This window comes from Callionymus lyra, chromosome 4 (assembly GCF_982586985.1).
Source record: "Callionymus lyra chromosome 4, fCalLyr1.hap1.1, whole genome shotgun sequence".
In the NCBI taxonomy this organism is placed as follows: Eukaryota; Metazoa; Chordata; class Actinopteri; order Syngnathiformes; family Callionymidae; genus Callionymus; species Callionymus lyra.
The window spans coordinates 16,227,025-16,254,997 of NC_141821.1; the positions used below are offsets into that span (position 1 = coordinate 16,227,025).

The 27,973-nt window shown below is 40.6% G+C and overlaps 1 protein-coding gene across 1 annotated transcript in view; it reads left to right on the forward strand.

The window, feature by feature from the left end:
- The window catches only part of prex2 (phosphatidylinositol-3,4,5-trisphosphate-dependent Rac exchange factor 2), an 88,870-nt gene that overhangs the window by 31,316 nt on the left and 29,581 nt on the right, over positions 1-27,973 (forward strand). The window contains exons 11-29 of the mRNA XM_087788954.1: positions 1,909-2,009; positions 2,946-3,049; positions 3,124-3,173; positions 5,929-6,004; positions 7,351-7,423; positions 8,334-8,476; positions 8,670-8,762; positions 9,975-10,123; positions 10,211-10,296; positions 11,435-11,571; positions 13,346-13,463; positions 13,945-14,129; positions 15,936-16,097; positions 18,806-19,028; positions 19,110-19,317; positions 21,865-22,044; positions 26,132-26,226; positions 26,570-26,652; positions 27,728-27,818. Of these exons, the coding sequence (XP_087645080.1) occupies positions 1,909-2,009; positions 2,946-3,049; positions 3,124-3,173; positions 5,929-6,004; positions 7,351-7,423; positions 8,334-8,476; positions 8,670-8,762; positions 9,975-10,123; positions 10,211-10,296; positions 11,435-11,571; positions 13,346-13,463; positions 13,945-14,129; positions 15,936-16,097; positions 18,806-19,028; positions 19,110-19,317; positions 21,865-22,044; positions 26,132-26,226; positions 26,570-26,652; positions 27,728-27,818 (2,357 nt within the window). The remainder of the gene's footprint in view (positions 1-1,908; positions 2,010-2,945; positions 3,050-3,123; positions 3,174-5,928; positions 6,005-7,350; positions 7,424-8,333; positions 8,477-8,669; positions 8,763-9,974; positions 10,124-10,210; positions 10,297-11,434; positions 11,572-13,345; positions 13,464-13,944; positions 14,130-15,935; positions 16,098-18,805; positions 19,029-19,109; positions 19,318-21,864; positions 22,045-26,131; positions 26,227-26,569; positions 26,653-27,727; positions 27,819-27,973) is intronic.

The following is a 27,973-nucleotide window of genomic DNA, read 5'->3' on the forward strand; positions in this document are numbered from 1 at the left end:
TTGTACAACACGCTGCACAAGGGATCAAGAGCTCGTACAGCCTCACAGATTGAGTAGTAGAGAAGATCCCAGTTTGATACAACAACAAAACGTTTAAAAATCTGATCCTTGTTCGATCATCAACATTTAATCATCAAGATTTTCATTAAACCATCTAAAGGTTTGACCTGATTAGCTAGAAGATGGACAAATGTGTTTTGATTTTGGTTGACTTTTATTTGTTCCTCTGTAGAGCTAGCTGTGATGCAAGTGTCAATAATTCATCGTGACATTCTAGTTTACTCACAAAATTCACACAAATGGTTTAGTTGATGCCTCTAAACTATTCATGGAGATTTGTCCAAGTTGTGTTTCTTTTGTTTTATTTATTCATGTACATTTTTTTGGATTAGATTGTTCTGCTAAAATATTAATATGTTCTAGTGTGTTAACAGGAATTAACAGAAAAAAACTTGTGTAATCAATCGCGGACTTAAAGAGTCGTATTTTTTGTATTCCAAAGATTTTAATCAATGTGTGTTAAACCAGTTAAAGATAAAATTAGCTCCACGTGTGATTCATATTCACAAGTGAAACCAGCAGCTGTGAAGATCAGTGTCATTCAAACTGCGTGTTGCTTTTTTCACTGTTTTTTTAGGAAGGAAAAAAAAAGTAGCCTTCGAAGAGAAGATAAACAAGTGCCTGAAGCTGTGTGGCATAAATTAGTGTGTACACAATTTTACCCACTTACACAAACACTGCTTCTTCCCCATGAAATAAAAGTTCACAAGGTGGCGAATTTACATTATTGAGTGTTGTTTTTCCCATGGTGGTCTGTTTAAAAAAGAAAGGAGAAGCTGTTAAGTAGTGTTTGGAACATACAACAGATGTTTGGTTTGACTTTCTTTCACTGAAACTGTTGAATCCATCTCTGTTTGTTTGGTTTTTGTGTGGAGCCAGCACATTCTAGATGACGACAGATGTGGTCCTTCTGTCCAGCACATTGGTGTTTGTCCGTTCTTTTCTCAGCCTTTTTATCTGTGTCTCGCTGAAGGATAGTCAATTATCCACTTAAGCTCATTCGTATCATTAGAAGATTGGACAGCGTTTGTTTTTGTGCTCAATGCTGTGTTTACTTTTGACCCAACCTGATACAGAAGCTGATAATTATTTTTCCGATGAAACCTCCTGAGATCCGGTCAGCAAACAATGAGACAAAGGAGAAACGGCCTGTTTTGATAATCATCAGATAAACATGCACATGAAGCTTGATCCAGCGAAACAAATAAATACTTCTCTTTAGAATCTTAAACGTTTAACTTGATAACTTTTGGACAGAAATTTAAACTGTCCCAGACTTAAGCGCCACATTTATTGTCAAGCGATTTGTAAATATTTACGTCATTATATGATCATAAGATGTTTAACTTAAAAGCATTTGATGTATTGCAAAACGGATTCATAAAGTAATTATGAGTAATTAAAAAGCAAAAATGTATTATTCACCTGCTGATTGTTTTGGTCCGTGTCTTATACATTCTTAGAAACGTTTTATGTGGGATATGAACCGTACAAGGGAAAATATTTTTCCCTGCATTATTTGGGTTTTTTTGAGCCTTAAACATTTCCGTTCATTTATTTTAAGCCTCACATAACATCAAGTATTATAGAGAGTAGAGTGTACAGCTTTAGGGGACACGTTTGCTGATCATCTTGCTTATCATTTTTTCAAACATACACATGTATAGAGGAAACTTGTCCTGCCAAACAATAACTTAATTGGTCATTCAAATACTACAATCAAACAATTGTGTGTTCCTCATGCGCCTTACCTATCATTTTCATTTCCATATTAACTGAAAGCAAGACTAATGACCAGAATGTATTAGTGGCTTGTTTGGCGTCAGCATTTCTTCTGTGTGTCCACAGTGAGTTTGTGTCCTGGCTGATGGATATTGACGAGACGGGAAACCCGGAGGAAGGTGTACACTTGGGTCAAGCCTTGCTTGAGAACGGCATCATCCACCACGGTGGGTCTTTATCTTTAAGAACCATTAAGAACTGCACCTTATTTCGATACAGTTGTGTTGTGAGTTTTTTCCTGTAACTCATTTTATATACTGTATGGTCACAATCCGCATCTTATAGTTCATGAAAAGTGTAATACCTGAAAGGAAGTTGACTGTCGCTCACTGCAGAGATACTTTATTGCTTCCTCAGAGGGAAAATGAGATCAGGCTGCAGAGCTGACCCTGACAGACAGAAATAATAAGGGGCCCCTTTTTTATTTTTTGAAGCACAGTTTGAAATGTGGCAAATAATAAAACATCTTTCCATAACTGGCACATGGGCCGAGAAATGTTGACAAAATCTAAACAAATCTTTGCAAATCTGAGCTCCATTGTTAAATCTGCATGTCATTCAATATTGGTTATATCTTCATATTGAAGAATCACATGATAGCTGAGTTTTAAATAATATTCACAATTAATCCTCTATCTGCTTGTTTGACACATCCTGAAAATAATCCCCATAAACGAATAACCGCTAGTTGTTTTGCCCTAGGAGTGAACATGAGCAACTATTTTCAACCATAACATGTTAGTATTTTTTGCTGAACGGCTCATTTAGATAGAAAGTCTATGAATCTTCTGCATGATGCATCATAAAGGCGCAGTGAATCACGGAAGAGTTTTCAAATTAAGAAAACCAAACTTCGTCGACAATATAAGATAATTTATTACTAAATATCAATGCAAAGTTTCAACAACGTGTCAGGTTTCCTTTAATAAGAAATATACTTAGATTTTTAATCATAATGAATAGCACACAGTTCACATACCAAACACAACAGCTTAGTCACATAATTTGTTGTTTTTAGACATAAAGACAAAAAAATGATTTCCTTTTCTAAAAATGTTCTAACTTTAATGATTTTTTCCCCCCATTTAAAAAAAATATTTCAGTCACTGACAAACACCAGTTCAAGGCTGAACCTGTTTTGTATCGCTTTCGGTACGACGATGGAACCTACCACCCAAAGAGTGACATGCATGACGTCATATCCAAGGTAGTCTTTTGGTCCAAACAGCTGCTAACAGTTAAAAACATCATGTACATCATCTTTCCTGAATGTATTTCCAGGGCGTGCGTCTCTTCTGCCGCATTCACAGCCTCTTCACTCCTGTCATCAGGTAGGCGGACATTTTTCTTTCCAGGCCATTGGATGGCAGCCAGGTGGAGGCTATTTCTCATGAAAATTGTGCTTCTCTCCGATGCAACCACAGTGGCAGCTAGAAATATTATGGTGAAGAATGAGTTCATTGCTTTTATAGGAGAACTTGCTTCGGAGGTTTTGGCACTTGGTGGAGATGGACTGCAGTTTGGCTTGTGGGTGACGAAGCACAGCATGAATCGTTTGCACTTTAAAGCGAGGCATTGCTTAGAAAGAACAGTTTTCTACTAAGACTAAGACTAAGGAACTACTTACCTGTTTGATCCCACCAGTCAAAAGTTTGATCATTGAACGTGGAGATAATGGGGTTCCTTCTACTTGACATTCAAACTTGTTCCAATTAGAGCGAGTTGTTACGAGAAGATCTGCTCGTTGTCAGCGCAGCATAATGTGTCGTGGAGCCTGGGAATGCCACAGTTTAATTGGAGCTACTTGTGCAGGAATTTCCTGGCAGAGTGACAGATAAATAGACGAGGCGAGGAAGAAAATATCACCAGGCCTGCATTCACACTCAGCCTTTGTACCCTTTACTTGCATAAAAGCTCCAAACGGATGTTTGAAATTGTTACATTTGTAAAACCAGCTACTGAGTCTCCCTCCTCCGAAGCTTTTATACTGACAGCTCTTGAAAGGTAGTAAAATAGATGATGATGATAAAACAACTCTATTTGTGTAAAGTGGTCCCTTGTTTACTGCAGGCAGTTATGTTCTGAAAAACCCTTATGATAAATTAAATCTGCGTTATAGTGACTGTATAATTTTTAAATATTTAAATACATGTTGTTGCCTCAAAATTATCTTACTTTTCCACGCTTTTATAAAGATTTTTCACATTCTCACACAGTTAATAAACTCTTAAAAACGATGTTATTTCAACAACATGAAAAAAAGTGATTATTCACCATTTAAAATATATTACAGCTCCTCTGATCGCGCTGCGTCACCACCCTCGTCTCTTACATCGTTTTCTCTTGTTTTTCCACACAACAAGATTCCCTTATTTTGTAATGGTTAAGTCCAGGGTTCAACGTAGGTCAGTAAAGGTTAATGAGTGTAAGAAACAAACAAGAGTTGTTGTTGTTCAACAGCACGTGATGAGAGAAAAGCGATTCTGTGTTTTAGACTCTGCTGTGGCGTTTGCATCAGTTACAACATATCAAGTTATAAGAACCATCAGTACTGTTTGGAAAAAACAAATGGCAGCAGAAGGTGAATCGAGTTTTTGCGAGGGACACAACTGTACCACCGTCAGAAATGTCTTTTCCGACGCACCGGACACGATGCAACAAAGAGCAGAATCCACATGTAAAGAATATAAATGAAGCGACTCTGCAGCTGTCGTGGTAAACACAAGAGCATAAAATACAGTTACACACTTGAACAGATGTGTGTCTACGTATGAGCACGTGTTAGCAAGCAAGTAGACAAGTGTGGTAGAATCAAATATCACTTTGGGGCGACCAAGCGAAGACCCAACTGTTATTTGATTTGATTTCTATTAAAAGGTATTACAACTGTACAGCATATGAGACAGTTGGGGGGGGGAGTATACTACACAATGGTGTGGTACAGAAATATGCTGCTGGTCTGCTTTATTAAGGCGATAGACACAACGCTGGCTCACAGTGACCTTGCATGAGCCAGACGGACTCTGAGGACCTAATGTTGCGCAGGTCTGTTCATCAAGCTGTGTATTTCTTCATGTTATTTTAAGGTATTAATCAAGTGAGGCAGCTGGTTAATGCTTGAACTCTCCGTGTCCTTTGAATGTTGCATTCGCCAGCACGCTTTCAAATATTTGCCTACATCATCAATTTAGTGCTCGCCAGACTCTGTCTTTGCACAGGGAGTTTAAAACCACTGCTCTGGCCTCTTGCTCCTCTAACTGATGTTTCCTCATGCCGGACATATGGCTCGCCACTGGACCGCTGTTTACCCCCCATTTTTCACTCTGACAGGCTCACTGTGCTGCAGCTCAACTCCCCCGTCTCATCCATTCAAGGGGGGGGAGGACTAGGCGCCTCTTTCTACCCCTGGTGGTTTAGGCAAGAAGGCGAAACGTGCCTGATGAGCTGATTACTTGACCATCCTGGTGGGCCATTACCAGAGGCCGTCAAATCCGGTTATACTTCAGCACTGTTCTCTGAGGGAGGCTTTTGTTCTTCAATGCTCATTATGTCAAACTTCGGCTGACTTTCCTGAGCTGTTCATGCGTGTCACCCATGATTGACTTTTTGCGGACGTGTCTAAGTGGGTGTTTGCATGTGTTGGAATAGTGGAAGTGATTTCGGGGCTTCCCATGGCAAGTAGCTGGACCTGAGCATGCATCTTGGAAGACCCCTGACGTCCATGGGAAAGAAGCTGCTCCATTACATGCTACATATTTTGTGCAACAGTGCTGGTAACACTGAGAACAGCAACCCTAGGCAGACAAGGGGGCACCCGGGGCCAAGTGCCTGGGCTCTGGAATTCTGCTTTGCTGTCACCGTTGGCCAGGAACTCATTGAGATTTATGACGCAACCACCGTGGCAAGAAGGGAGCCCCCACCCTGTTGACAGGGAAATTAATAATCCTTATTCAATGTTATGTTGAAGAAAAAAAAGCACAGGGCAATCATGGAAGCAGGTTTCCTCTATTTCTTAGACAATGGATCATGTACATATTGAGATTCAACATCAGAGCCAAATGACTAAACTTTTTGATTTTCCCTCAGGGACAAGGATTACCACCTCAGGACGTACAAGTCAGTGGTGATGGCCAACAAGCTCATAGACTGGCTCATAGCTCAGGTGAGTTCTTGTTTTGCAAAACAAACTAACAAGTGGTTTCAAATGGGGGAAATTAATTTCTCCTCACACTACTTCCCTTCATTTCTGCCTATGCATTGTTCATTTATTTTCTGTGCCGCTTATTACTTTATGAGGGTTGCGGGGGGGGGGTGGGGGGGCAGGACACACGATCATTAACACATACACTCATAACTTTGGACAATTTCCCAATCAACACCTTTATGTGTTTTTGAGTGTGGGAGGAAACCGAAGTTTCCACAAAGAAAGGTCACGAGTTGGCTCCTTCCCGACCTGGAAGCAAACCGGCAACCTTCTTGCTGTGAGGCGATCATGCTAACCAGTGTGCCCGCCTATGCATAATTGAGAATAAATACAGTTGTTTTGTCACACAGACACCTCTGGATAGTATAAAAACGATATTAATTGTAATTAAATTGCATTAGATTTGTCATCCCTAACATGTACTATTGTATAGGTAATGACCATAAATTACTTTCATTACTTACATTTCCAAATTCTCCTTCTTTTAGTCATTAGAAACTATTGTGTTTAACTCTAATTCTTTATGTCCTCAAGTACAATACTTCGAACTAATATATTTGGATACAAGTAAGCATTTTAAATACTTTTATACGTAAAACTACTTAATTACATTTCTTACTGATATGTTGTCAATGAGTGAACACATTCTTATTGAGCCAATAGGTTAGTGCAAAAACCAGGGTTCTGTGGAAGAGGCATGTTGTGGAAGAATTCGTACTGAAATACAAAAAAAACGGAGAAAAAAAAGCATCATAATAAACGGAGTATTGCCACAGACTCCTCCACATGTGCAACTCAGAGTGGAATAAAGAAAACAGTTTCATGCTGTCAGACGATTTCCTCCCAGCGGAGAGGAAGACTGGCAGCAAGAGAAACTGATTCAACTACAAAGCTATATTGACTTTTGCCAGCATGATGGACTGATACGATTGTCCAAATGAGATCAAAGCAATGTGATGCATATTCAGACAACCACAAAATCAATGACAGGCCTCTTGTGTTTGCTTGTAAAAGTTTGTTTGGGCCACAGCTTGTGGAAAACTCTTGTCTTGTCAGTGGGACTTGTCAAGCTGTGAAGCAACTTTGGGTGGATTTAGGATGGAGTGTGGCGTGGCTCTGACGGCCCTGAGGCTTTTTGATACAGGAACAAAGCGATGATGGGGGGGGGGGGGGATTTTTAACCGCTCACAGAATCACACAATGGCTCTAGTTCTGTTTCTTTGTGTCTTATCTCATGTTTTTTTCTTCTCTCTGTCCCTTCACTTCTGGTTGCAACTCTGTCGTCCTGAATGCCTTTGGTGCAGGGCGACTGCAGAACGAGAGAGGAAGCTCTGATCCTGGGGGTGGAGCTGTGTGACAACGGCTTCATGCATCATGGTAAACATCGATTCATCTTTAAGTGCTTTTAAAGGAAATGCTATATTTTTCAAGATCTTTCAATAATAGATTCCTCCGACATCATGCTCTACAAGGTCGCTTTTCACCAACAAGTTCTCGACATTTTTCAAGCACTTAATTACCAAAGATGGATGAATAATATCGTGTGGATTCTTGGTCAGTCCAAGTGCAAATTGTCAGTTGCCATAGCGACCCATTATTTACCGTAGTCAGGCCTGTTTTTGACTTGAGTACCTTCATGGTGCCAACATCTGCGTCACTATACAGCATGAGTCACAGTGTTCCTACTCGTGCCCTGATGAAATCATTGCCCACTTAAAATGACCAGCGTGGCTACAGACCATAATAACCTTTCCCGCAATGTAGAGATCTTATATGACATTAGTGTAAAAAGAACCTGACCAAACCTGAATGTAGTGTGCACATTTGTAATTTATACTTATATAAGGCATGTTCAAAATACGACCTGCAGCATCTGTTTTCTTCGCTATATATGTTAAACAAACTTCTTTGTCAAAATGAAAAGAGTCTAAAACACGACAAAGTGAAACCGTTTCCATCCACATATCAAAGCAAAGACCACATATCAAAGCAAAGAGGACATTCTTTCTCTATCAAATAAAAATCAGAAATGCGTCAAGGAAATTGCTTTTTAGTTTCAGTTACTCCGTTCACAAAGTTAGAAGAAAGTAAGGAAAGTAATTAGTCTAAAATGTTTAAGATGAACAAAATATACGTAGTACTAATGGATCATTCTTTGTAAAAGAATAATGTCAAACTATAAAAACATAGATGTTATGTTAAATAATGTATCATGTTTTAAATATATTGGGTGTTAATAAACTATATATCTTACATTTGTTCTGTATGTCTGTCTTTCCATTTTCAGTGCTGGAAAAAAGTGAGTTCAAAGATGAGCCACTTTTGTTCCGTTTCTTTGCTGATGAGGAGATGGAGGGCTCCGACACCAAGCACAAACCTGTGAAACACGACCTGAAAATAGTGGAAAATGTCATCTCCAAATCTCTGCTGGTGGGTTTTCTATGATTGAGTAGCCTCGCCTCTTCTCTGCCAAATGAGTATAATTCACGAGTGCACAGATTTAAAATGTTGTACTTCAGTGAGTATTCCCCACTGTCCCTTATCTGTGTGTACCAGCGAGTGTGTCTGCGTAGGAATGTTCTGGCATGTCTGGGATTTGGCTGATATGAAGTGTTGTTACCAGATAAGACCCTGTGATGGAGGCTATGGCTTCACCCTGGAGGAGAGAAACCGGGTCCCCATCATCAAGGCTGTAGAGAGGGGCTCCCCTGCCGAGGTGAGAAGAAACGTTTGGCACACATACTCCGTTGGACTGTTGGAAGGATGAGCACACTCTCTACTTTCAAGCCCCAAACTTGAGTGAAAATGCATGTAGTGAGGGGAGTTCTTATCTGTCTTGTTTTGTAGAGGTTAAATAGATCATGTTTGAGAAACAAATGTCAGGGACATGCAATAATACAAGAACAATCCGGGAATGTCATAAAAAAAAAAAATATATATTTACCAATTAGCCAGAGATGAAAGAGCATCTGCAGGACATCAGCGTCCTAAAGTCTTTTGTTGTTACTTTTCAGTCGGATCATCTCCCCAATCCGAACCTTTCACTCCTTGCTCCTAAACTGAACCAGCAGTGTGGTTACAGTCGCTGACACCAAAGACCTTTCTCTACAGAAATAGTCCACATTAAAGCAGATTTCACTTTTAAGGCCTCCTCTGGCTTTCAGCTTTGATCTGCATGATGGAAATAGAACTCAGAAGAGTCAAGGATGATGTGATCAATCTGTCCGTATGACCCATAATTCCCTCCAGGCCTGACGTTGCACTGTGAAGTCTGGACCACATATGGACCAGTTTCCTGGCACCATTAAATATGGGTCAGAAAAGCAAAGTAGGGTGCTTCCATGTCAACTCCAAAGGCAGAAACTATAAACGGAGCTTCTTATTGTAAAATACCTTTTTGCCGTAGCATGGCGGAAGGTTGGTTGGTTCTAGATTCTACTCTCTGACAGTATTTGGAAAAGCTGTGTGTGTCTGACTCACAGAGATGGAGAAGACTTTAAAGATATGGTGTAGAGGTTAATGGATAATGGTGACAACAGCCCAGGTTCAGGTAAGTCATGGATTTGTCCTCGGGTCCACAGTCCCCGGTTAATTGGCATCACTGACACTAACACAACACTTGTTGGTACCTGTGTGTGACCCGCAATCCAGCTGTTAGCCTGTGCAATGTGTCACTTTTCACCTGTAAAGTTGTTGATCCGAGGTGACCGTAGAGCGTTAGGAAGGAACAGTTAATGGATGTAGGTTTTAAAAAACAAACAGAAAAACCAAACCAATAAAGCACCTTAGAGACGACTCAAGGTTGTTGATTCCAGTTTTTAAATTTATTTTACTCAATTAAATCAACTTACTAATTTGCTTTAAATTTGTCTTCAATTTCAATAAAAAGAAACGTCAAATCTGTATTTTATTGTTTGATTTCTCAAAGATGGCTGGCCTGGAAGTGGGGAGGAAGGTGTTTGCCTTGAACGGAGACCTTGTGTTCTTGAGGCCTTTCGATGAAGTACGGACACTCCTGAGACAATGCTTCGACACCAAGGGCCCGCTCAGGGTGCTCGTCAGCACGAAACCGAGAGAGTAAGTCTTTTTTTTTAAGTATATTATTATTGTTTTTTATAATGCTTTGATTTTTTTTTAATGAATCCCTTTTGCTTCCATGTTAAGGACTGTGAAGATTCCTGACTCTGCAGATGGATTGGGTTTCCAGATCAGAGGTTTCGGTCCATCTGTGGTCCATGCAGTTGGTAGAGGTAAGAGGTTTGTTACACTTAAGCACAATCTCTGGCTTTGAGAGTGAAACCAGAAGTTTTGTGAAGGTGTGTTAGTATTGCAAATACTATGTACTTGCATGAGAAAATACTGGTTGATGTAAGAAACTTGTCTTAAGTATACACGTTAACATTTTAAGACTAGTTTATGCTGGACTGAAGGTCATTAAATTAATTCAACAATGCATGATGGCATACATTGCTGAATTTGCAATTTTAAATCATTAATATATATGTATTATTCCAGTGCTTCCTTTCAATTAACTAAATTAATTGGGTTTGGATTTTTCCAGAAGACTGATTTTCTTCATAGAAATCGATTTTTTTTATGACTATTTATAATTACTAGTGGGGAAGTGAAAAAGTCAAAAACCAGCGTGAGAAAATTGGCTTTCATAAAAGTCTGACTCATTGTAGTTTCTCTTTGTAGTCATGGCAACCATGTTATTCTTTAGTTGGAAGGATATGAGGAATATTATTCATTTTTCTCACCTTCACGTTGATAAACTGCCTAACAGAGAATGAACTTGAGACCAAATAAGTCCAAGGTTAAGTCAATTTAGGCGTGTTTTTAATCAAGTATCTCATGGAATATTTGCACCGACCGACAAGCTCATGGTGAAACTGTCTTTGCCAAGGCTCCAGATCAAGTCCTTTGATCTTATTAGAGCTACAATGTTGTCCAATATATATTTCAGCCACTAGAGACCAAACAAACAGGAAAGGATCAGACGAATCCTTTCAAAAATAATTGCCCAGTCATGCATATTTTAACTCTACAATAGTGTCGGTTACAGGATATTTAGTCTGCTCTGAACTTTCTCGTGCTAACTGTAAACCTTCAAGCTTCTGAATCATATCCTAGCGAGGGGCCCTGGTCTCAAGCAGGTAAACAACTTCCATCCTCTGCGTGCTTTCTCTCACACTCTTGAGCTGCCAAAACAGGAAGCATCTTTGTAAATACAAAAGCAAAACAAAATACTGAATGCTCTTCAATCCAGGAAGTGGCAGATGTGGTAGCTGGAAATACATTTCTTATCCAGAGGGACTTTGCACCTGCACGGAAACTTGTTTGTGCCCTTCACTGCTGTCCTAAGACTTCCTGGCGTCTCTCGCTCAGGCACAGTAGCAGCCGTCGCTGGACTGCAGCCCGGCCAGTGCATCATCAAGGTGAACGGCATCAACGTCAGCAAGGAGAGTCACGCCAGCGTCATCGCCCATGTGACCGCGTGCAGGAAGTACCGCAGGCTCACACAGGTAGGTGGGGAGGAGGGTGAAGCAGTTATTTATACATTCAGTGCGAGGCTTCTGAGGTGTTGAGCATATTTTAAATAATTCTATGATCCTGGATGAGCTATGAAACTGCACATGATCAAGTACATTTAAGACAGCAATTACAGATCATTACATATATAAAGTCTTTATCCATCCATCCATCCATCCATCCATCCATCCATCCATCCATCCATCCATCCATCCATCCATCCATCCATCCATCCATCCATCCATCCATCCATCCATCCATCCATCCATCCATCCATCCATCCATCCATCCATCCATCCATCCATCCATCCATCCATCCATCCATCCATCCATCCATCCATCCATCCATCCATCCATCCATCCATCCATCCATCCATCCATCCATCCATCCATCCATCCATCCATCCATCCATCCATCCATCCATCCATCCATCCATCCATCCATCCATCCATCCATCCATCCATCCATCCATCCATCCATCCATCCATCCATCCATGTTAAACTATTCAATCCCACTGTTGTTTTAACAATATTATTTTTAATTCTCCCTCTTTTTATTTGCCTAAAATGCTTTATCATCTCTTATAATGTACGTGTTTAATGAGGGACCTTGTCGAACAGATGCCAGGTGCAGATGGCATTAGCTGATATCCACAAGGGAGGGTTGTTTTTAAATCCCAGGATCGTCTGTAAGACGATGAAGGATCATGAAGTGAAGAAAGAAACTGCATCATCTTTTTTCTTTAATTTCTCTCACTCAAGTTCCTGACGTTTTTGACTGAGCGTTCTCATGGCTCACTTCATGTATGTAATGTTAGCTTTGGCTCCACTGACCTTGACCCTGGACTTGGACGTGTTGCTGTAAGAAACCATCAAAAATGTCCACCATAGAACGTGCAGGCATTGGTCTGCTGTCTATTAAAAATATAGGAGGGGATTTTAACAATGTTGGGAGCAATTGAGTGTGTGCGCTTGTAACGTGAGGCCTGTTAGAGTTTAATGACTCTTTTTAGGAGATGTGGTCAACATTAATAAAGACGATGTGGCACCACCCTCTTACTCACTTACTGCATGTGTGTGTTTGATCCGTCGACCCGCAGACAATAAGGCAGAAACAGGGAGTTGCATGGACGGAAAACCCACAGTTGGTTTGGGTGTGTTTGGCCAATAAGACGCATCAAAAACACACGCGACTGTTGGCTCAATGGGATGGGCATGTGTGGTTGCTGATACAGTTTTAATGGCCAGTCTCACAAATGATAACATTCCTTTGTATTTGTATCATTTAAAGTGTTAAATGTAGACACCGGAATATGATGAAAGCTGTTTGAAAACATGGCCCATGACCCTGCAACACATTGTACAAAGTATAAAGGTATATTAGGCAAGGAGGTTTTCAGGAAAAGGATATTATTCACTAAATTAAATCAAATCTGGCCCTCTTTCTGTCCCAAACATAATGTATATTCTTCTCCTCAACCCTTTTCTGTACGGGTTCATCTTCATTTTTGCTTAAATTAACTTTTTTGCTTTTTATTTCATCCACATATTTTATTTTTTAATTTGTAATGTATGAAATTATTCTTATTCTTATTTTCCTTTTTTTGTGCAATCGCAGTTTCAGATTTCACTTTAATGTGGCTTAGAAAGAACATTTCTCAGCCCAGATTTTTTTCTCTCGGCTTTTCAGCTGCTTCTGTTTGGACTGCAATTGTTACTTTCCATTCAGCATAGTTCTGATCATACGATTTTTCCTTTCAATGCAGCAGGACACCATAAAGTGGGTGTACAACAACAATGAAAGTGCTCAGGAAGAGGACCAGCGATCCAACCAGAGGCCCCCCCCAGACGGACACGAAGACGGCTTTGATTGCAAAGTGGAAGGTGACCACACATGCACACATACACACATGCACACATGCACACATGCACACAAACGTACACTGTAGAGGGAAGATTTTATGTGAAAACAAATTATCATCAAGATGTGCTAAGATGCAGCATAGACCTGTTCCGTTCTGCCGTCAACAACTCGAGGGCAGGGACTTACGACCCCATCTGGAGCATGTTAGTGTGAGAACTGCCGCCCTCTTTGCCTCATCAAGTGTTCATTTACCCCACACTATTTATTGAGCCAATGAGAAAATGAAACCGGAAAGCTTTTCCTCTCATTAAAACCCTTGTGGAGGAGGATTTACCGCCATATTAAGCCATCGCATTGGAACAGTGCTGGTTCAGATCATTTGCATAGAAGCATCCATCACTCTTATACCACTGAAGTGTCAAAGCAGTAATTGTCTCCCATCAGAAAACTCTTTGCGTTTGTCAATGTTTTCTCCTTTTGTTCTTTCATTTTCTCCGTCAGAGGTCATAGACAAATTCAACACCATAGCGATCATCGATGGTAAGAAAGACCACGTGAGCCTGACGGTGGACAATGTACATTTGGAGTATGGAGTCGTGTACGAGTACGACAGCACGGCAGGCATTAAATGCAACGTGATGGAGAAGATGGTGGAACCTAAAGGCTTCTTCAGTCTCACAGCAAAGGTACTAGGCATAGAAAGCTGTTTTCCTGCAACAATATGACATAGACTTTGGCACCCAAATCCCAGCTTCAGTGATTGTCTCGCTTTTTCTACTTCACTTGAAAATGATTCTGCCAGGGCTTCAGGCTGCAGGGAAGATAAATGTTCATGTCACCAACTGAAACGTCCTTGTGATGTATCTGCCATATTTGAGATGAGCCTTTGTCTCAACTGACACATACATTTCAGGCCCGTCCGTTACATCCCGAAAACTGACTGACTCGGTAGCGTTGACTTATTTCAATACGTTTTTGAGACTTGACTGACACGACCTAGATCATAAGATGGTATTTTCTCTGAAGTAACATTAGCCTGTGACACTGAACACGTCAAGTTTACTAAAAAAATAAACCTACTGACTAGTGGAAACATTTTTCTTATATAAAGGTGTATATATAAAGAATATAATGCCCTTGTTAAACTGGTCCATGGTGCCAAAAAGGTTGGGGACCATTCAGTAAAATAGATGGTTTAGTCTAAGAATTAAGAACGTATAATCACATTGTTCTGCATATATTATTAAATTTCCGAATAATTTGATTGAAATCTACTCCAGACTTCCTTCAGAGTTAAAATAAAAAACACATTTATCTGAACATGACGAAGAAAATGTAATAAATATTTTAAGCAGATGCTTCAAATACACAGACTATATTTATAATATATATATATATATATATATATATATATATATATATATATATATATATATATATATATATATATATATATATATATTATATATATATATACAACTTCAAAAGTTATCATTGGGTTTAAAACAACCAATAGATGGTTATTGATTGTTAAGTCAAATTAAAAAACATACATTTCGGTAAATTAATAATTAATAAAGTAAAATATGATTTCATTCTGAACTCATATTAAATTTGTAAATATATACCAAATACTTTTTATATGTTATAACATTACGTATAAGTATATTTAAAGTGTTTACACTGTATTGAAGTGACTTGATCTATAAGTCCAGATTCATTTAGAGAAGTTAATGATGTGCTATCTAGACCAGGACTTGAATATATTATTTTAAAAGCAGTTGTCACTTTATCATGAATTAGAAAACATAATGAAAGTTGTATTACTAATGCATTAACTCCACCACTTATAATATTCTGATCCATCTCTGTTTTCATGAATGAGGAAGCAGATGGAATACATGTTCAATTCTAATGAATAAATGAAATACAAGAGCTGCTCCCTGATCTGTGGAGGAACAGTCTCACCAGGATTGGCTCCGGCGCGCTTTAGAAAGTAATCAAAAGTTTGAGATCAAGAGATAGTGGCAGCGAAATGATGTGTTGTGTTATCGCAGACCCTCAAATCCTGTGAGGCTCAATGTTTCACACCAAAATCAAGCCAAACAAAACTATCCAAGCCTCGTGTTACTGAAGTCGTCGACCCAATTTCTACAAACCAATTTGCTTTTAAAATCAGATCTGCCGACGCGGCTCATTCTGTCTTTGAAGAACTACAGCTATTTATTAATAACATTTTCTTTTGGCATTTTCTTTTCATGATGTTTGTTTTTTTATAGATTTCTCTGACACATTAATGTCAAGCTGTTTATCAAAACCTTTCTTATATTTTACAATGTATGTCAAGTTCAGTTTGTTAGAGAGATTCAAAGAAACACTTTCATATTAAAAATGGAACTCATTAGTCGCTTCTCTCCCCTCAACACGACATCCTCTCCCATCACACTGCTCGTCTCTTCACCTCCGTCTCCGTCTGCCCTCCGCCTGAGCAGATCCTGGAGTCGCTGGCACGCAACGATGACACGCTGGTGCAGATGTGCAGCAAATTGAGTTCCAGCTGTGACGTCATCTCGGAGGAGCTGCAGCTTCGCTTCAGTGCCATGTGCGCAGAGAGGGTGGAGCACATCAACCGACGCATCACCAACTACAGGAAAGTAAGTTCTCACTGGAAATAGGATTCAAGACTTTAAGTGAAACAACCTGTAAACAAATTATTTCTTGGTTGTTATAATGAATCCTAAAGTACATTATTTAAGTCCCGGTCATTTTAATTTGATCATAAATAAATGTGCAGAAAAGGTAAGAAGGAACCTTGGTAATGTCTCCTCAACTCATCATTCATTTATTTACAGTATTAAGTCAATGTGCAACAGTAGCACCAATCAAGTCTTTTCAATGTAGATAGATAGATAGATAGATAGATAGATAGATAGATAGATAGATAGATAGATAGATAGATAGATAGATGGATGGATGGATGGATGGATGGATGGATGGATGGATGGATGGATGGATGGATGGATGGATGGATGGATGGATGGATGGATGGATGGATGGATGGATGGATGGATGGATGGATGGATGGATGGATGGATGGATGGATGGATGGATGGATGGATGGATGGATGGATGGATGGATGGATGGATGGATGGATGGATGGATGGATGGATGGATGGATGGATGGATGGATGGATGGATGGATGGATGGATGGATGGATGGATGGATGGATGGATGGATGGATGGATGGATGGATGGATGGATTCACAAAAAACAAAGAAGACAAGAACAAAGTGCAACAAAAAGAAGAAGATGACACAATATAAATATAAAGAACATGGATAAAAAACAAAAAAAACACAAAGGATATAAAGATTAACATAGTATTGAATCATCTTTTCACTCCACTCCTGCCCCCAAACAAGAAATGAGTCCCTGAGTCTATTAGTGTTGCATCTGTGGAGGAGCATTCGTTCATCTGATGTGACTTAAAACAAAAAATGCAAAAAAAAGATTTCACTTTATGATAGGAATCGTTTTCCGTTTCTCAACATCAATTTGGAGAATTGTATTGAAATGAGTCACAAACTAGGTTACCAATAAATTAACCCTTGTGTTATCTCAGGGTCAAGGTGACCCGGTGGCCTGAAAACAAATGTGTATCATGTGACTGAGAAAAACATGGGATGCCTTAAAACATTTTTTTGGGAGTTCAATGTCTTGATTGATGTAAGAACGTAAGTGACAATTATTAAAGAAACTATGGAAAATGTCTAAAATACCAGCTGGAACATAAACCTCTGTATATTATTATTATATGTGTCTGAACAATTATACCTTTAGTTATACCAGGAATGTAATCATTTGTCTACAACATATAGTAAGAAATAGAAGGAAACATAAATTTGCAAAAGAAAAAGACTGATGTAATGAACAGATATCAAATAGTTTAATAATTTTTAGGTGGATCAACTAATATATTGTTAGATTAAATCCATGTTTCAAGAAATCAATCAAAAAAAAAAAGTGTCACAACAAAAGTCCTGTCCTCATTGAAGGTCTTTGTTTTATTGTTTGACTTGTGCAGCAGCCACTTAAATGAACGCTTGGAATCGAATTAAACTGCACATTCAGCGTCTCAATGTTTTCCGCTTGATGAATTGACCATGTGAACAACACCCGGACACTGGTTCGTTCTAAACCACCTCAACATAGTCAGTTCTGTGTCCATAGAAAAACACATTAAGCAACTGCAAGTATGCGTGAGAAGAAGAGAGGGAGAAAGATCTGAATTGGCAAAAGAGTCTGTCTTGGATTAATTAGGAGTCACGTATAAATAGCTTTGCACAGCAACAAGGACTAATGTTGTAAGATCCCTCCCGCACTGGCACATTCCATCTGGGACCCCCAGGGACCGGAGAGGGGAGAGCGACCGAGCACACTGTAGATAAAGACCTAATCAAATGTAGAGATGGAGACTGAAAACAAACTTAAAAGAATGGTTATGAAAGTCATGAAAAGAAATGTCTCTAGAGATGAGGAAGGTTGTCTTTGCAGCATCTATCTTTATCTAAGATAAGACACATTATCTTACACATCCTGGCAGCTTTCCAATAAGCATATATCGTATAGCTCCAGGCAACAACGGCACAGGATGTAGTTATTATGACCCAGAGGTCAGGGAAGGTGCAACAAAATGTTTATGAAAGATCTGGGGCCTCATGTACAAAGAAGTTTGTGGATCTTCTACTTTGATCAAACTGACATGATGTTGTTTTACAAGAACGTCTGTTACTCTTGTAGAGAAAGACTTGAAGCGATCAGACGCTGATCATTTTGTTCATTTTATTATAAAAACAAGCTTAGAATTCGCTTACATTTTTTCTGAATAGTGTAAAAAAAGCGGATTAAAAATTTCAGTATAAAATGTTACATTTTGTCTTAATCAATACAGATCATCCGTCAACATATTTATTAGTTTGTGATTTTTTTAATTTCCACTTGTGTTCATTTATGATCAATATTGATTGTTAATGTAACTGATGTGAACATCTTAATGTGACTAGTGAGGCTGACATGCATCTGAGCAGTAAACCAGGAACGTAGGTGACCTACTTTTGAACACTCTTCCTCTTTGATACATATGGACTTTGACGTGGAATATTATATCCGTGTGTTTTATGTGCGTACGACCCCTTTGTACATGAGGCCCCAGATGTTCTGGTTCGGAAGATTCGGTTTCATATTGATAAAACAAGTTGTAAAAATGGATTCTTGTAAACTTGAGTGGAACGAGTGAAAAGTTTGAAAAAGACCGAGATGCACGTGCCAATAAATCTGCTGTGTCATGTTTTTCTCTCCAGTTTGCAAGGGTACTGAAGAACAGGGCATGGCCCACGTTCAAACAAGCCAAGGGCAAGGTCTCCCCCCTGCACAGCAGTGACTTCTGCCCCACAAACTGTCACATCAACATGATGGAGGTGTCCTACCCGAAGACCACCACCTCACTGGGCAGCGCATTCGGAGTGCAGCTGGACAAAAGGAAAAACACGATGGAGAAAGGAGGACGCGGTGGAGCTGAACCTGGTACATTACATTTTAACTAAACTTATTTTTGTCTTAAATGGTAAGTGACCTCTGACCTCTCCCCTGACTGTGTCTAATCAGGAAAGCTGAATCCTATGGTTAACGTCCAGCACACCATCACCACCATGGCGGCCCCTTCTGGCCACAGTCTGGGCAGAACCGAAGGTCACGGCCTGAGGTTTCTGCTCAGGGAGGAAGACCAACAAACTCTGGACGCTTACCAGAAGCTCCTCTACAAGTTGACCACCGTCGTCAAGGAGATGGAAACTCATGCTGGGCATATTGACGAGTAAGATTTCCAATTGATGTTAGACTACAAGATTTTCGTTTGATCCGAGTGAGGAACACTGTGTGGGTCACTTTGAGTCCGAGTCAGACACAGCATCGCCGAGACGAGGAAGTCTTGGCTGTATTTAGAAAATGTGTTCCTAAAGTGTTGTTACATAACTTCTTGGCTGACCGTCCAGGAATTTATTTGGAAGGCAGTGACCCATGTTCTCTTTTCACGGCGTCGCGGAGAAGAGGTCACAGCTGTCTGTCCACTTGCCCAGTTACGTGTTTTCCAACCGGGTCTCCTCCCTTCCTGCGGTCCTGAAACCTTCACTCTTGACCATTCCTTCACTTTTCCGATGTTCAATCGACACCAGACCTGCAACATGTTCAATAAGTGATTTCCATCGTAAACTTTATTGGAGCCATTAACGCACAAGGGAGTTCATTTCCTTTTAGGTTTAGAGTTTGGAATTTTGGTATAACCATGGAACAAGATCAACATGTTGATTACGATCTGTTTTTTATGCTGTGATGTTGTTTGTCATGACGACATAACGACATAACGACATAGATCTGATGGTAGAGTGGGTAGCTTGTGGTCCGAGAAGTTAGTGGTTCAATTCAAGCTGCAGATGAGATTGATTATGACCTTTAACCGTGATTGTTCCTCATGATTGAGCTGGCAGGCCGCGTCACAGCCTACTCCTATCAGTGTGTATTTGTGTGGGTTTGGTGTAAAGAGGTTCAGGTGCTGAAAATATAGATTATAGAAAGCACTAAACAAGTGACTATTCTCTGTCTTTTTTTCAAACACAATCAGTAGAAAATTAAATCTGATCAGTACCGTTTGTTTGTTTGTTTGTCTGTAAGGAGAATAATTCAAACACATTATAAATAAGCAAATTTTATGTTGCTGTTGTTCTGTAGTGTGATCTGGATTTGGAGCTGGAGAGCTCCAGTGAGAGATGGGAATACAATTAAAGGCATCTTTTAATTGAATCACTTAAATAAATGAGAGAGAAAATGTTTTTTCAGCCAAGATTGTTTAAATCAGGGGGTCTCAAACTTAAAACCTGTTGCTGAGCTGAAACATATTTAAAGTCTTATTTGGAATAAACATGTGGGTTCATTTGGCACATGATGGAGAAACCGGAACAAATGTATCCTTAATTTTTACGGTTTACCTGAGAAAGACGGAGGAAGAGTCATAATTCAGGTTCACTCCTGCCGAGATGAAATGCTCTCCTCTCCAACTCGAAACTTCTCCCTCACCTGATGAATGGGTAACTTTATTAGAAGACATAAATAAGGCGGAATGGCACCATCCTAATCTGTCAAAGACAACCTCCATTTTTTATTGTCCATGTTTTTACTCGTTTTTACTCGTTCTCAAGTTTTTTGTGCTACGAGTTATAGATAACATTTGTCAAATAGGTTTAGAAAAAAACTGCTGAAAGACCCCCCAGTGTGCGTTTAGTTGAGTTTGAATAGACTGGTTCAAATAGACATGGTAGAGGTGGACATGTGAGAAGGAGCTGATCTGGCAGTCACAGGTGTGAGTTCAAGTCCCTTTTTAAGAACCTCTGCGGTGATTTCCTTGAATGCCTTTTTCTACTTTATTATTATGGTAATTGTCCTCTGGTTCATGCTTTAATACATCGTATAAGGTTCGTAAACAAAAGTTAACACAAGACTCATCTGATCATACAAGTGTGAAGCTTTCTTTAATTCCAGTTCCTCCTCGCAGTTAATGTCCGTCTCTGATCAGGATGCAATTATCTTTGCTCAATAGTTTGTACCCCTAAGACCCCACACCGCGCTGGATTCTTTATGCACCACCAGCCAATGGTTGATGCTGAAGAGCTTCTCCATGGCAAAGGAATTCCACTCTTCTGTGAAAGACCATTGTAGTGTTGCAGGAGTGGCCGTTCATTTCTCAGTGGATTCAAATACTTGATGTTGAGGAGGAAACTTGGATCATGCAAGTGGAATCCATTCCCCCCCAAAAAAACAACAAAAGGGTAAAATTCCCAAAAGCATTTGTGTGTCTTTAATTCCATTATATTGATTTGTAATAGGTTGAGCTTCTCGTGCGATTGACTTGTTTCATGCTTGTGTTCCTCCTCTCGTGATGACGGAATGGAAAATGTACGAGCACACAAATTGAAATTAAGCAGAAATGTAAACGGACGCTGCGTGTCGGTGAAATCAATAAAGGTTCGACTCCGGTGTTTACCGGGGTGAATGCCAACATGTGTTACTGCAACTGTGAAAATATCCCCTCCCTGCTCCTCTGATCATCCTCTGATTGGATGCAGACCTGCAGCCGGAAACACGGAGCTGTTCTTGTTGACGCAGCTGAGACCTGCTTCGTGTTTGGACCTAATAATGCAACACTGATCCAGGACTGTTTGAAGATCCAGTCTTGGTACAAACTGCTTGTGTTCTTGTTTGGTCTGTGCGGCAGTTGGTGCATACAATTTCCTCTCACTCCGTATTTGAAACTTTTTTTCAATCTGCTGAAAAATGGTCATTAACCTATTTTTTCATCTCTCTCCGTCAGCCTTCTATCCTCCATCACACACCCTCCTGCATCAGACGTGAAGCCCCCCGAGAGTTATATATCCGCAGAGAGTGAGGGGGAGAAGGGGGAGCGGAACGGGAAGAAAGTGTGCTTTAATGTGGCAGGAGACGAGCAGGAAGACTCTGGACATGATACCATCAGCAACAGAGACTCCTACAGGTAAGATGCTAACATTAGCCGCTGATGTCTTTAATATTTATTAAAGTGGACAAACTATATTTTCCTGATCCATTCGCATAAAATACATTTTTCATAATTTTTTCATAATAAATGGGTTTTTTTGTGTTGAGTTTCCTGAGAAGGTTTTGTGAATCTATATAATGATTTGTTCTGGTACCATCCAGGGAACTCATTAATGAACGGATCAATAATCATTTACTGGATCTGTAACATTCAACAACGAATATCGAACCTCATTTATTTCAGAGAAGAGATCATTTCAACATTTTACCAGAAGTTACATCTTTGTCAAAAGAAATAAAGATTATTTATTGAGCTTTGTTTTAATGATAATAACATTAAGTGTAAAAAAAAAGAAGGAATTTAGTAATTGATTAAATATATGTTTTCATTTATTTCCTATTGTGAAAGATAGAACAAAAAGTCTTAACTAATTATAAATCAATAGTAGTGGATTTCATCACTAAAGATAAACATCTGTCTTTTCAAATTCAACAATAGAATCTTTTATTTTTCATGAAAAAAGGCACTGTCATGTTTTTGTATTCAGAACGTGGAATAAAATAGTTGGTTTATTTTTTTTTTAAAACAAATACATTTAATTTACTATGAATATTGCATTTTTTTAGTTTATTAACACATATAAGGTAAGGTAAGGTAAGGTAAGGTAAGGTAAAACTTTATTGATCCCTCAGGAGGTCTCCTTTGGGAAATTGTTTTTTACCAATAGCCAGCAATTTTTCATAAACAATAAAAAATAATACATAAAAAATAAAGTAAGAAGAACATAAAGAGGAAGAACAAGATGACACAATCTAAGTCTAAAGACAAAGACAAAGAACATAGGTCAAGGAAAAAAAAAACAAAAAAAAACAACAAAGACAAAGATACAAAGACTAACATGGAACAGAACATCCAGATACTTTCACTCCACTCCTGCCCCCGAACTCAGAATTGTACAATTTAATAGCCCGAGGGATGAATGAGTCCCTGAGTCTATTTGTTTTGCACCTGGGTAGGAGCATTCGTGCACTCATTCTGCTTCTCTGCTCACTGATGACAGTGTTCAGAGGATGACTGTCATCATCCATGATGGACAGCAGTTTGTTCAACGACATCCTCTCAGCAACTGTCACCAGTGAGTCCAGCTTCATTCCAACCACAGAACCAGCCCTCCTGATCAACCTGTCCAACCTGTTGACACTCCTCTTGGACACATTTCCACCCCAACACACCACAGCATAGAACAGGACACTGGCCACCACAGACTGGTAGAACATGCAGAGGAGCTTCTTGCAGATGTTAAATGATCGAAGCCTCCTCAGAAAGTACAGTCTACTCTGAACCTTCTTATACACATGGTCTGTGTTGCAGGACCAGTCCAGTTTACTGTCCATCCACACACCGAGGTACTTATAGTTGTCCACTATCTCCACCTCGTCGCCTCTGATGGACACTGGACGTGGCTTTGTCCTGGACCTCCCGAAATCCAAGACCAGCTCCTTGGTTTTTGAGGTGTTCAGCTGCAAGTGGTTCCTCTCACTCCAGTCCACAAAGTCACGGATCAGACTCCTGTACTCGTCTTCGCTGTTGTCCCTGATGCATCCAACAATGGCAGTGTCGTCAGCATACTTCTGGACGAGACTCAGCTCTGAGTTGTAGCAGAAGTCTGAAGTGTAGATGGTGAAGAGGAGAGGGGCCAGTACTGTCCCCTGAGGTGCTCCTGTACTGCACACCATAGTGTCAGACTTGATGTCCTTCAGCCTGACATACTGTGGTCGATCAGTAAGGTAGTCCGTAATCCAGGAGACCAGACCAGGGTCCACATGCATCTTAGTCAGTTTGTCCTGCAGCAGAGTGGGTTGGATAGTGTTGAAGGCACTAGAAAAGTCCAGGAACAGGATTCTCACTGAACCGCTTCCTTTATCCAAGTGGGAGTAGGTCCGATGCAGGAGGTGAAGGATGGCATCTTCCACACCAACTGCTGGCTGGTAGGCAAACTGCAGGGGGTCTTGCGCGTGCTGGACTTGTGGCGTGAGATGTTTGAGGACCAGCCGCTCCAGTGTCTTCATCAGCTGCGAAGTCAGTGCCACCGGTCTGTAATCGTTCAGCACACTCGGTCGGATCTTTTTAGGGACTGGAACGATACAGGAAGTCTTCCACAGAGTTGGTACTTTCCCCAGCCGTAGACTGAGGTTGAAGACATGCTGGAGTGGCTCAGCTAGTTCAGCAGCGCAGGTCTTTAGCAGTCGAGCAGACACCTTATCAGGACCAGCAGCCTTCCCTGGACGAATCCTCCGAAGTACATCCTGTACCTGGAGTGAGGTGAAGCTGGGAAGTGGTTCTGTGGAGCTGGGGGGGGCACAAGAAGGTGGGGCAGGTCCTGAGGCGGGCAGCAGTGAGGGTGAGGTGACCTGCTCAAACCTGTTGAAAAAGTTGTTCAGTCCATTTGCCTCATCCACCGTGTCCACTGCAGTCAGAGAGGCCTTGGTCTTGTGTCCAGTGATGGTTTTAACACCATCCCAGACCTCTCTTATTTCTTCTCGGCTCAGCTTCTCCTCCAACCTCCTCCTGTAGGTGTCCTTTGCCTCCTTCAAGCATCGCTTCACCTCCTGCTGAGCTGACCTCATGGCGTCCCTGTCTCTGCTCCTGAATGCCACTTTCTTCCTGTTAAGGACATCCTTGACCTCCTTTGTTACCCACGGTTTATTATTAGGGTAACAGCGGACAGTCTTAGTAGGGGCGACAACGTCCAAGCAGAAATTTAAATAATCTGTTAGACAGTGTGTCTGTCCCTCGATGTCCTCACCATGAGACCTCAGCAGCACATCCCAGTCTGTTGTTTCAAAGCAGTCTCTGATGGCGTCCTCCACAGCTGGTGTCCACTTTCTGATTGTCTTAGTGGTCACAGTCTGTCTCTGCACCAGAGGAGTGTACTGTGACTGAAGGTGGACCAGGTTGTGATCGGACCTTCCAAGTGGAGGAAGAGGTTTGGCTCTGTAGGCGTCCTTCAAGTTGGAATAAAGAAGGTCAATTGTCCTGTTATTCCTGGTGGGACAATCCACGGCCTGATGGAAAGTAGGCAGAGTAGAGTCCAGGTTGGCATGATTAAAGTCTCCAGAGATGATGATAAACGCGTCAGGATGTTGATTCTGAAGTCGAGCTGTCATTGTGTGGATCTTCTCACAGGCAGATGCAGCCGCAGCGCTCGGAGGAATGTAGACACACAGCGCGATCACGTGACTGAACTCACGCGGTAGATAATATGGACGCATGCTGACAGCCAACAGTTCTAAATCTTGACAACAAGAGACTTTCTTCACAGTAACGTGTCCCGGGCTACACCAGCGTTTATTCACGTACATGATCAGACCTCCTCCTCTGCGCTTCCCACACGCGCGCGCGTCTCTGTCCGCTCTGACGGAGCTGAAACCCGGCAGATCCACGTGTGAGTCCGGAGTCAGTTGCGTGAGCCACGTCTCCGTGAAGATCAACAAGCTGCTCTCTCTGTAGATCCGCTGGTTGTTGAGGGCAGACAGCTCGTCCATCTTATTCGTCAGTGAATTGACGTTCCCCATCGTGATCGTTGGGATCGTTGGTCTGTGACGTCTCCGATTGTCCGTTAGCTTAGCCTTTAGTCTCTTCCCTGCCCGACAGCCTCTGTAACGGCGCTGAAGTTCGATCGGGATCTTGTGGCGATCTCCAGCCCGTGCCATTGACTTCAGCGACAGTAGATCCTCTCTTGAGTAAACAAGACGATTCTTTCCATGTTCAAAAGTATCCATTTAAAAAGATTATAGTAAAAAATTAATAAAAAACAGAAAATTATAGAAATTGCTGCGGAGCTACTGGAAGAGGCAGCCGTCCTCGTCGGCGCCTTTAGTGTCTTTAGTGACAATTAGTGATATATTGACAAACCTTTAGGTATTTAAATGCATTCCTTTGTTTAGAAAAATAAATAATATATAAAAAACATGTGAAAATATAATATGAAAATTAATTAGCACTAAGCAGTTAAAAAAATACAATTCTCTGTGAATAATTGATTTTCATTCTCATTCTTCAGTGACTGTAACAGCAACAGAAACTCCATCGCCTCCTTCACCAGCATGTGCAGCAGCCACTGCAGCTCATACGTGCACAGTGACGAGATGGACTCTGGTAAACACACACCTCCGTCCAATCGTCTGAAAAAACACTTGAATAGACGTCATGTTAAGTCAGCTACGATCACTCTCTGACATACTGCGAGTGCAGCAGTTTATATTGTGGCTTTGAGAATTCCGAATATTCACCGTGATTGGATGTGACGTCTCAGCTGGAATTTGTTTTGGCACAGCTGTGTATCCTGTCAGATATCCTTTCTCTTGGCCTCCGAGGATGTCTTTGTCACAAACGCATCGTCTAAAACAACACACATACCACATGTCTGTTTCAAATTATAGCCCAGTATTTTCTGGCGAGCCTTTGGAATAATATTGACACACTATTATCTGCTCTGCAGGAGATGAGATCCCTTCTAGTGTGTGGTTGTCTCACGATAAGCAGAAGAGGCTCCACAGCTTCCTGGAACATCTGTTCAGCCAGGTGAGAAGGCTAATGGCTGGGTTTCTAAGCTGTCTGTTACATGTATTATCCACCCGAACCAAGTTATAACCCCATGTATCTGATTGTGTTGAATCAATATAGACCTATTTATATCTACTTTAGATTTATATTGGAGGAATTTTAAGTTTGAAATGCTTGGCTGGGAAAAAAAACAACTTGTTGAGCATTTCCTGCAAAAAAAATGTATTCATTTTAGTCATTAAAAAAAAAGTAATTGCTTAATTTTTTGTTTTCTACCTACTCAAAGTTTCCATTTGACCAGTATCTTGGAAAAGCAAAAATATTCAAATGTATTCTAGCAAACACACTGTCTTCTGTTGTCGACAAAGAACCTTTTTTTTGTTTTGCAAATCCTCTTCTAACAAAGTTAATCCACATTTTTCATATGTATATCCAATTATCTTCAAGTCTATTTGCAGTTAAGCATGTGTTATTGAAGTTAAGAGCATGTCTCGACCTCTCACTGGCGGTCATGGTCGGGGGGGAAGATGAGCTTCAGCTGAGGAGGTTCAATCATTCTCAGGTTTTCACCTTGATGGAGGTTTTCTCAGACACCTGCCAGTTGAAGGATGAGATGAAGTTGAGGTGTTAACCTGAAAATAGAATCGCATGTCCTCTCATGCAGAGAAAAAAATAGATTCTAGTTATGGAGATAGATTATTGCATCAAATGTGTTCATTTGAAACAACATTTGGGAAAATATGTGCAGTAAATAAGGATAAAAGATAATTTGAACGAATTTCAGATTCACCAAACTGATCCAGTCTTTACAATGATGTAATTTTGGTGGTCCCCTGGACAGTTTGAGACCCCTGCCCTACAATGAAAAGCAGTTTTGTCAGCGTAACAATAGGGGGCCACAAAAGCCGATAATTCCCTTAATAAGAACGATAAGTTTTCTGCTATAAACTTTTGTCTTTGTTTTTAAATCAGTCTTGCAAGGCTTTTGTGTTTGAATTTGTCTGTTTTTTGTCAAACATTTTTTGTATTCTGTGTTTACCCTCAGCCAAGTGGGGGAGCATGTGTTTCAACTTGATCTTTGCACCTCCCCCAGGTGGACTCCATCAGCAGCGTGCTGCGCGGGGCAGTCGTCGCACGAGCGTTCGAGCAGACCAAATGCTTCACACCTGGAAGAGGACTACAGGGTAAAACACGGCATCGATCAACGCACCTTCATTTCTGCTGCCGTGTAACATTAATAAGAGGATTCCAGTCATGTGGTGTGTAGCTGCGTCTTTAGAGACCTAGCTGGGCTGAACTTTCAGGAGAAAAGGAAACCGTGGATTATATTCCCCGGCGG